Here is an 11,460-nt window from a genome sequence, read left to right on the forward strand (position 1 = left end):
ACACCATCTGGCCCTCCAGCCTCATCTATCACTCACCCTCTTGTTCACATGGACCTTCTGGCTCTACTTGCACCAGGTCCTTTTAAATATACAATCTACCAGATTTTCATGTACATTATTACCTCACGTCACTCAGGTCTTTGTTTAAATGTTACCTCTTCAAGAGAAGAGAAGGCTTCCCTAACTACTATACTTATAGCCACAAAAACCCACAAATCTCTGGTAACCCCTTACCCTTTTTATTTTTTTTTTCAAATCACATTTCATTTTATAATACTATATTTGTTTGGTAGTTTATTTCTCTGGTATTACTTGTGTGGCATCACCCATGCTCCCCTTCCTCTTAGTAACAGAAACCATATTTGATCTTTGCTGCCAACTAAAAGACTGGCCTCTCTTGCCTATGGGCTCTGTGACCGAGTTCTGCCAATTAAATATAAGAAATATCATTGGAAATCTTAAAATTGGACTTAAGTCTACCAAATGTGTTACAATTATTTTTTCCCAGTATGTTGTTGCTTATTTGACTTTATTTATGATGGAGATGTCTGGGGAAAAGGTAGTTACTATTTTTCTATATTCAAACATATCTTTTTCATTATGGCTTATGGCTTTCTTCTACAAGTTAGAAAAAGGCCTGCTTTACTACAAGATTGGAAATATATTTACCCATGCTTACTTCTTAAATTTTTATGTTTTCATTTTTTAATGCTCAAATCTTTGATTTTGTTTGACTTTTTTTTAAAGACTTTTGACAGCCTGAGTTCTGGAAAGTACTACCTTACCTAACTATTCTTATATATCATACTTTACCTTTTAGAAGCAAGAATTCCGCATTTAGGTATTAAAATGATTTCAGTTAAGGACAAGAAATGTCAATATATATAGAAATTACATGTCATAAACCTCTGGTGAAGGAAAAGTTAAACTATGTAACATTATGTGCTCTTTTTAAAAGGTATGTTGATGAAACTACAAAATCCCTGAAACCAATGTTATCTGTAAATTTATCTTATAGCTTGCTTCAAAACAAAATAGTAACAAAAAAAGAAAACTACAGACCAATATCACTGATGAACAGGGATGCAAAAATCCTCAACAAACTACTAGCAAACAGAATCCAACAGCACATTAAAAGGATCATACACCATGATCAAGTGGGGTTTATCCCAGGAATGCAAGGATTCTTTAACATATGCAAATCAATCAATGTGATAAACCATATTAACAAATTGAAGGAAAAAACCCATACTATTATCTCAATAGATGCAGAAAAAGCTTTCAACAAAATTCAACACCCATTTATGATAAAAACCCTCCAGAAAGTAGGCACAGAGGGAACTTACCTCAATATAATAAAGGCCATATTTGACAAACCTACAGCCAACATTGTTCTCAATGGTGAAAAACTGAAATCATTGCCACTAAGATCAGGAACAAGACAAGGTTGCCCACTCTCACCACTATTATTCAACATAGTTTTGGAAGTTTTAGCCCCAGCAATCAGAGAAGAAAAAGAAATAAAAGGAATCCAAATTGGAAAAGAAGAAGTAAAACTGTCACTGTTTGCAGAGGACATGATACTATACATAGCGAATCCTAAAGATGCTACCAGAAAACTACTAGAGCTAATCAGTGAATTTGGTAAAGTAGCAGGATACAAAAAAAATGCACAGAAATCTCTTGTATTCCTATACACTGATGATGAAAAATCTGAAAGAGAAATTAAGGAAACACTCCCACTTACCAATGCAACAAAAAGAATGAAATACCTAGGAATAAACCTACCTAAGGAGACAAAAGACCTGTATGCAGAAAACTATAAGACACTGATGAAAGAAATTAAAGATGATACAAACAGATGGAGAGATATACCATGTTCTTAGATTGGAAGAATCAACATTGTGAAAATGACTATACTACCCAAAGCAATCTACAGATTCAATGCAATCTCTATCAAACTACAAATGGCATTTTCCACAGAACTAGAACAAAAAATTTCACAATTTGTATGGAAACACAAAAGACCCCAAATAGCCAAAGCAATCTTGAGAAAGAAAAATGGAGCTGGAGGAATCAGGCTCCCTGACTTCAGACTATACTACAAAGCTTCAGTAATCAAGACAGTATGGTACCAGCACAAAAACAGAAATATAGATCAATGAAACAGGACAGAAAGTCCAGAGATAGACCGACACACACATGGTCACCTTATTTTTGATAAAGGAGGCAAGAATATACAATGGAGAATAGACAGCCTCTTTAATAAGTGGTGCTGGGAAAAATGGATAGATACATGCAAAAGAATGAAATTAGAATACTTCCTAACACCATACACAAAAATAAACTCAAAGTGGATTAAAGACCTAAACGTAAGGTCAGACACTATAAAACTCTTAGAGGAAAACATAGGCAGAACACTCTATGACATAAATCACAGCAAGATCCTTTTTGACACACCTCCTAGAGAAATGGAAATAAAAACAAAAATAAACAAATGGGACCTATGAAACTTAAAAGCTTTTGCACAGCAAAGGAAACCGTAAACAATACGAAAAGACAACCCTCAGAATGGGAGAAAATATTTGCAAATGAAGCAACTGACAAAAGGATTAATCTCCAAAATATACAGGCAGGTCATGCAGCTCAATATCAAAAAAACAAACAACCCAATCCAAAAATGGGCAGAAGACCTAAATAGACATTTCTCCAAAGAAGATATACAGATTGCCAACAAACACATGAAAGGATGCTGAACATCACTAATCATTAGAGGAATGCAAGTCAAAACTACAGTGAGGTATCACCTCACACCAGTCAGAATGGCCATCATCAAAAAATCTACACACAATAAATGCTGGAGAGGGTGTGGAGAAAAGGGAACCCTCTTGCACTGTTGGTGGGAATGTAAATTGATACAGCCACTATGGAGAACAGTATGCAGGTTCCTTAAAAAACTAAAAATAGAACTACCATATGACCCAGCAATCCCACTACTGGGCATATACCCTGAGAAAACCGTAATTCAAAAAGAGTCATGTACCACAATGTTCATTGCAGCACTATTTACAACAGCCAGGACATGGAAGCAACCTATGTGTCCATCGACAGATGAATGGATAAAGAAGATGTGGCACATACACACAATGGAATATCAGCCATAAAAAGAAACAAAACTGAGTTATTTGTAGTGAGGTGGATGGACCTAGAGACTGCCATACAGAGTGAAGTAAGTCAGAAAGAGAAAAACAAATACCGTATGCTAACATATATATAAGGAATCTAAAAAAAAAAAAAGGTTCTGAAGAACCTAGGGGCAAGACAGGAATAAAGATGCAGACGTAGAGAATGGACTTGAGGACACGGGGAGGGGGAAGGGTAAGCTGGGACGAAGTGAGACAGTGGCATGGACATATATACACTACCAAATGTAAAATATATAGCTAGTGAGAAGGAGCCACATAGCACAGGGAGATCAGCTCGGTGCTTTGTGTCCACCTAGAGGGGTGGGATAGGGAGGGTGGGAGGGAGACGCAAGAGTGAGGAGATATGGGGATATATGTATATGTATAGCTGATTCACTTTGTTATACAGCAGAAACTAACACACCATTATAAAGCAATTATACTCCAATAAAGATGTTTAAAAAAAAAAAGAGTCGCATGTATTTTTCACCTCAACTCCTCTACCTAAAATACTAAGCAAGAAAGGTTAACAAAAGTAAAAACTTAAAAAGGAGTAGGTTTTCAACATTTATAAAATAACTGAGTTACTCCAGCTTAAGTAAGTATGACTTACTAATAAAGGATTTAGCTCTAATACAGTTAGAGGGACAAAGTAAGAAATCAATAAATATCTGATGAAAACAATATTTACATATTAATTTATACATTTTTTTCTTTTCTTTCTTTTTGCTATTGTTATGGTTAATGGTTATTTCACATCTCCTTTTTAATCCCCACCAAAGAGAAAGTAACAACAAACTCTCCTTAAATTGTTTTTATCATAGAGGTCAGAAAAAAAAGCAACCAGAAGAAAAGACTCCTCCAGAAACAGTCTATTGTTAATTTATAACTACAATTTATTCCCAGAAGTCATTAGGGGGAGAACTTTCTAATTTCCAAATTTCTCTATTAAACTTCAGTTATTAATTTCTTTTGTTATTAATTTATGATCAGCAATGGTATTCAGATTTTGTCACCTAAAAATACTCAAATGTATAAGTGATACTTGACTTGAGAAAAAGAAGTAAGTTCTTTTGTTAGCAATAAAATGCTACAAATGGATTGTGGGACTGTTGTACAATATGTATTAGTTTTTGTAAGTTTTTTAGTTATTTAAATGCTATATTATCTTCAATGTGGATTATACCTCTAATTATTAAAGAGGCGCTCCTTCATATACAGAAAGAAACAAAGCCCCCCAAAAACACAAAACTAGTTTCCAAACTATTCCACACATTATTAAAACAAGGAAACTAACTACTACCAACCATATTATCTTTATATTTTCCTTTCCTTTGGGCACTTAAAATGTTCTTTCCAAAAAATTAAAAGTAAAAATCCTTAAATATTACTCATTATAAAATACCTTATTCTTACTACAGAACTTCCACACAGAATCAAATAATTTAAAATATAAATTAAAAAATCCTACTCCTTCTCACAAAGTTTATTAAACTCAGCCAATGAGAGTTGACTAAATGCCCGAAGATTTGGGTCTGAGTTATCTTGGCGGTGGATTGGCTTTGACTTTCACTTATCAACATGGAAATACATATCAACTTTACAGACAGAGACACTCAAAATTGTCTTTTTCACTGGGTACCTACTCTCCCACCACCTAGTTTAGTATCTGCCAACATAATAGGCCCTCAATTGACCTCTACTGCAGGAATGAATTCAACAAACATATGAAAATTATTTTCTATATTTAAACAAATAATTTCCTACCAGAACTCAAAGAAAACAATGGAAAGAGTTTAATTACAAAGTATGGCACAAACTAGCCACTCACTAAATTATCATTATGAAAAATAACTGTACAAAAAGATTCATCTATTAGAATACAGCTCCTAACAACAGTGAGAATTCTAATTATACAACATGTTCTCAATTTTGTTTTTCTTTTTTTGACTGTGCTGCACCGCATGCAGGATCTTAGTTCTCCCACCAGGGATCAAACCTGCACCCCCTGCAGTGGAAGCACGGAGTCTTAACCACTGGACCGCCAGGGAAGTCCCTCAATTTTTTTTTCTCTTTGTGAATGACTGGACAAGGTTTCAACACACCTAAATGTCCACTAAAAAATGTAACTGGTTGATTTCTCTAGTCATATACTCTTAATTCCAACATCACATGCATCATGAAAGTTAATTTCATCATGAAAGTTGGAGTAATGCACATATATTTCATTTAAATGCCATAATATATCTCTACCTGAAATTGGTATATAGGTTTAGTAAATATTTTTGGCTGTGACTAAAAAGAGAAATATGGTTTGAGATATACATAAATTTGTGTGTGCATGTACACCTGTGTGTGTGTGTATACATATATACATTACACATACATAACTTTTTCTCATCTGATATTCTACAAGGGGTGAATAATGTGCACATACACATACCCACAACCCCATTCTTGGTCACAAATAGACCACAATCTTGAAATACAAAATCAAAATTAAGAGTATGGTGAAGTTAGGTTCTAAATCAGTGACTAAAGTATGACTGTCATGAACTTAAAATTGATCTTTGGAGTACCTTTGAAAGTTCCTTAGAAAAAGCTAGATTTGGAAGCTAACCTATCCTCAGTAAGTCCAATACAGACAACTTTTCTTCCCACATTGAAATCAACCACTTTTTCTTCATCTAAGCATGTGTATGTTGCTTGGTAATCTGGGGCCATACAAAAAAAGTTTAAATACCACAATCACATAGAGTAGGATGAGATACTCATATTAAGAGAAACAGTTGGAACAGAGATTGTTTTCTATTACATGCTTATTCTGAGTCATTCCAATGGACCGGAATGGCACATGGAATCACTTTCTTTTTCTTCACCAAGCACATATAATTGAATTCCTGTAAGTTAAACGTGGAAAAAACCAACTAACTTAAATGAAGCTGCAACTTATGACCAGAGACTAATTAATTAGTGGGGTTCTTTTTCCCAAACTGTACATTTGACCCATTACTGGGCTGTGAAATTAATTTAGTAGATATTAGCAGCACTTTCTTAAATAATAGATTTTAAAAGAAAACATCAGGGCTCAGGACACACAGTGTAAATATTCTTTCTGAAATTACATGCATGTGTATGTGTGTCTACTTACTAGGTTGACATGTGAAATGAATTTCTTATCTTGGGTACAATTTTTGAGAGCTGTGGAAAACATAGGGGTTAATACTATGTATTCTTGGGTACTGTGATTTCTAGCTTAATAAATAAGTGGAAGAACTAATTTTTAAAATGTAAAAGTGAATGTTTAATTACTTAAATGCTTTTTATAAAACAATTCAATTATTATGTCTCCCAAATTTCCCCAACAGCAGGAGTATGATTTGACTGAAGTTTTATGGTATGGGATAGTGCCAACCTCATCTCACATTACTGGAATGCCTATGATCATCTAACAGTGTCAGTACTATAAAATCTCAAGAACCATTGTTCTAGGCTACCTATGACCATCTCAATTCTTACACCTTCCGTAGTCACATTTTGAAAGAATATAATAGTTAATGGATTGGGGGAAGAGGGTCATTGGGCTGTTTCCAACAGACTGATTTCTTAATCAAGTCAGTCACAAAAGTAAACATCTTAGTTCCTTATCCAGCTCAGGGCATAACTATGGTAAATACAGAGTAAGGGGTAGGGGAGAAAGGGTGTAGAAGATATGGGTAAATAGCATCTTAGATTAGGACTTGCCAAAGTAACAAAGCCCTTTATCATGGATTCACATTTTCAAACTACCCAAAGGTGAAGAGTGAGATGACAAAACGCTTTAATTCCTTGGTGTCTTTTACTTATCCCTTTGCTCCTTAACCAGTGAAGAATAGAGAATGGAAAGTCAAAAGGAGGCAGTCACATAATACCTCCCCAACTTGTTTAAGCAAAGACATATTCAATTTGAACAAGACTGCTGTGTTTTTACGTCCTTGACTCAATCAGCAAAATCCTGCAAAAGAATCCAATAGAACTATGAGAATGAATTCATGAATTTTTATTAATCTAAACTTATGATATTGTTTATAAAGTTACCTTGTTGTTTAGCAGTTCTTAATTGGTTCTGTCTTGAAGACAGAGTGACTCAAAGATCTACTGTTGAGTGAATTCCCAACATTTAGTCACCCAACCCTGTCAAAGGTTTTGGTAAAATCAGAGAAGAGATGGTGGTAAGGATGCAAAACTATAAAGGAAAATCAAATCTTTCTGAACATGAGTAGTCAAGCCATCTTTGGTATATACAAATTCTACAAATAACAGGAAAGTAATGTTAAGGCAATTGATTTAGTAAATGCTTTTCACAGGCACGATGAAAATGAGATTTCTCACTCCAGAAGTATGGAATTAACATAGTTGGTTAATAAATATTAAGCATCATCTACTGTGAATGAAAGTTCCCAGCCTGAGACTCCGTAAAAATTATTGGTCTGTTTTAACAACTTAAGTTTTACTCAAGAACAAGGGCAAGTGTGGGTTTGACAATTAAAAACAGGCTCCTTCATCCATGGGTGTTATTTCAATAAAAGTGTTTCCACTTTCCTGTTCCACATTTCAACTCAGGGATTGCACTCCTGCGGCACCAAGTACCACTACAGTCACGACACAGACCTTGGGCTTGGGGGCGGTGGGGGTGCGGCTGCGCGTTCTGGTGGGATCCAAGTGAGGTCAACCAAACCCAGGGCGCCGAGGCCGACCCTGCCCGGCCACTGTCTGGAGAAGGGCGGGAGCCCGAGGTCGGCGAGCTGGGCGAGGCCGCCACCCTCAGCCCCGAGCTGCGGGCCAGGCTGGGTGTGGGAGCCGGCACCGGGCGCCGCCGGGCGGAGGTGGGTGGGTCCCAAACCCGCGCAGCTACGCAGCCGAAGGCAGAAGGAGACGGGCGCACTTCCCCACCGGCCCCGGCCCGGCTGTGGAAGGGAAAGGCCGGCGGCCACCTCGATACCTGACACAGGGCCAGCTCCTCCTTTACGCTGCTCAGCTCTTCCTCCAGCAGCTGCGTCCGGGTCACCATCGCCTCCTCTACCGAGATGCCCTCTAGTCGCATGGACCCCATGGGCGCGCTGAGGAGGGGAGCCTGAGCGGCAGCTGTCCCCCCTGGCCCTCGCTGGCCCTCTGACCCTTCTTCGCCCCGCCGGGGTAAATCGCTTTTGTCCACGACGCCCTCCCGCGCTGCTCCCATAAGACCCGAGGTCTCGCTTAGCACTTCGTGTGCCACAGCTCCCAGCCCAACACGTGGGGACCAGGGCCCCAACTGTCGCGCGGGGGGCGGAGGGAGCTGTGAGGGCGGCAAGCGCGCCGCCATAGCCGCGGCTGCTAACAGGTCAAGTTCCCTCTAGGAAACTCCTCCTCCCCTTCCCCATCCTAGCGAGCCCGAAGCTCCGAGCTGCGCATGCGTCCGACTTTTCCCGCCTTGGCGCGCGGGGTCTCGCGCTCGCGGGTCCTGGCGGGCTTCCCACGGGCCGCGCGCCCTGCGCGAGCGTTAGCGGCGCACGCGCCGTGGCCCGAGGAGTCAGGCGGCTCCGCCCCGCGCACCACCCCCGCGTGCCCTGGTCAGTCTTTAACCTGCAACGTCACGGCTTCCCGCACGCCTAAAACCCTACCCGCCGCTTTGCCCCTAGCTTACATTCCACTTCTTAAAGCCTTCCTTGACAAGCCCCTACCCCCAAATGATCCCTAACTGTGAATTCCTCTACCTTCAAGGCCGCTGCCAACTCGTTTGTCACGTTTCATTGACCGCCCTGTAGTGTTAGTTACAGGGCTAATCCCTCCAGCGCTGTTGTAAACTCCTTGAGGATCAGGGAATAAGTTTTACACTTAAGTGTTTTCTTCAAACCCTTTAGCAAAACTGCTTGACGTACAGCTGACAACCAGCTGACTGATGTCGAGGAGATGTGGAAAGCCTTGGGCTGAGCTGGGACTAATGGGCAGGTTTCCCATTTGAATTATGATCTTTTGTGCACCCTTTGTCTTTTGCAAGAGTCATGACTTCCTTTGAGTTTTATGTCAGCTTCTTTACGCGGTTGGCTGCGTATCAGAGTGAGTGTGACCCGCATTCCCAAAGTTTGGATCCTTGGACTAATTTGAAGCCAGTAATTTGGAGCGTGGTTAAAGAAACAAGACCAACTCCATTGTTCATCCTCTTTTTTTCTTTTTTCCTTCCTTCCTTCCTGCTTTCTTTCTTTATAAACTTTGAATAACCTCTTTTTCTGTCATTAAAACACGTCCTACTCGTGATGAGTTTAGTAAGGAGATGCGCATTGAGCTAGCACTCGAGTTCTACCGAAAGCTAGACCGCTGTCCTGTGCGGAAAAGGTTCCAGAGTACTTGGAGAGCTGAGGTGGGGTAAGGAGGACTGTGGAAATAGGGAGGTGACCGCTTTAACTGATGACCTCTTCATTTAATCAAAATTACCGCTTTGTGCCGGAATCTAGTCAGCACATCAAAAGACACCCTCCCTAGGGGATATGGGGATATATGTATACATATAGATGATTCACTTTGTTATACAGCAGAAACTAACACAACATTGTAAAGCAGTTATACTCCAATAAAGATGTTTAAAAAAAAAAAAAAAGACATTCTCCCAGTCAGAATTCTGCTGAGGCAGGATGATTGCACTTTCTTCCCACTGAAGGTGAATATTTAACAAAATTTATGATTACACTAGAAAAAGTACATATAAGCCTGTCTTAAAAGTAGCTACCATATTGAACATTTACTATATGCTGAGTCCAGTGATAACTACTTTTTTTTTTGATTTTTCTTTTTTTTAATTCAAACAAAGTCACAAAAATTATAATCATCCTCATCAGTTCACTCAGTCCCATGTAATTAATTTTTTTTTCATCTTGATCTTTTGTTAGCACTTTTATGAGTTCATCAGTTTTTCATTAGAGTTCTGAAAATGCTTATTCATTCAGTTCAGCAGTACAGTCAGTTACCAGAAACCTGTACTTGTCAGAGTCTTTTCCATGAATTCCTTGAAGATGAAACCCTTTTATAGGAACATATCTGCAAAAGCATCAGAGTACACCCAGAACTGTCTGTACATGACAAAAGACTTAAAAATGACCACGGTTAAAGATTTGATGAAAGTTCATAATAATGCAATTGACAAGGAAATTTAGTTATTTCTGAGATATACATGTTAAAGCAATAACTAGAATTATGACTTATAACATTATACCATAACATATAAGATTTTTAGAAATTTCATGTAATGTCTGAAACATTTATATTAACATATTTCCATACAAATAACCCAATGAAAGTTTAGTATTAGTTGTTCTGTTTGTTTTTTTATACTGCAGGTTCTTATTAGTCATCAATTTTATACACATCAGTGTATACATGTCAATCCCAATCGCCCAATTCAGCACAACACCATCCCCACCCCACCGCAGTTTTCCCCCCTTGGTGTCCATATGTCTGTTCTCTACATCTGTGTCTCAACTTCTGCCCTGCAAACTGGATCATCTGTACCATTTCATATATGTGCTCATTCAATTCTCACATGAGGGTAAAATAGTTATTATCCCCATTTTACTAGTGAGAAAACTGAGATTTGAGAAATTACTCTACCTTGTCTGAAGTCCCACATCTGGTATTAGAAAAGCTAGAATACGGATCCACTTAACTCTAAAACCTGTGCCTTTGATCCCTACCCTTACTCCATACCTGTCACTTGAAATACAGTATTAGGTCTGATAGCACATGAGACTTTGTTGGGTTTAAGACTACGGGAATTCTAATCACATGATTCACATGTTTGGCATGAAATCAATGTGAATGTACATTTTCAATGGCTATTTGGTACTCACTCAGAAGGGCATCATTTCATCTAAAATGAAAAATAAATAGAAAAATTCTTTTGAAAAGTAGTGGAGTCTCTTCTATTATGTACAATGGATAAATATACATATTTGATTGAAAAGAAGGATAATATCTGAACCTATGACTAGGTAGACAATTTTTAAAAAATTTTTTTTTGGCACTAAAATACACATAACACAAAATTTACCATTATAGCCACTTAAGTGTCTGCAAATAGAACAATCCAGAGTTGTTAAGGACATTCAAAATGTTAGGCAACAGTCACCACTATCTAGTTCCAGAACATTTTCAGCACCCCAAACCAAAAACCCTTACTCATTGAACAGTTACTTTCCATTTCTGCTATCTTCCAAGCCTGCCCCAGGTAACTACCAATCTGCTTTGTTTCTATAGTTTTGCCCAT

The 11,460-nt window shown here is 38.3% G+C and overlaps 1 protein-coding gene across 2 annotated transcripts in view; it reads right to left on the bottom strand.

Moving 5' to 3' along the window:
• The window catches only part of CNTLN (centlein), a 354,675-nt gene extending 346,003 nt beyond the window's left edge, over window positions 1–8,672 (bottom strand). For both annotated transcript variants that reach the window (XM_059924674.1, XM_059924673.1), the window contains exon 1: window positions 8,167–8,672. In XM_059924674.1, the coding sequence (XP_059780657.1) occupies window positions 8,167–8,526 (360 nt within the window). In that variant the 5' untranslated portion in view covers window positions 8,527–8,672. The remainder of the gene's footprint in view (window positions 1–8,166) is intronic.
• Between the last annotated feature and the right edge of the window lie 2,788 nt (window positions 8,673–11,460).

The sequence above is a fragment of the Balaenoptera ricei genome, chromosome 6 (genome assembly GCF_028023285.1).
Source record: "Balaenoptera ricei isolate mBalRic1 chromosome 6, mBalRic1.hap2, whole genome shotgun sequence".
Taxonomy (NCBI): Eukaryota; Metazoa; Chordata; class Mammalia; order Artiodactyla; family Balaenopteridae; genus Balaenoptera; species Balaenoptera ricei.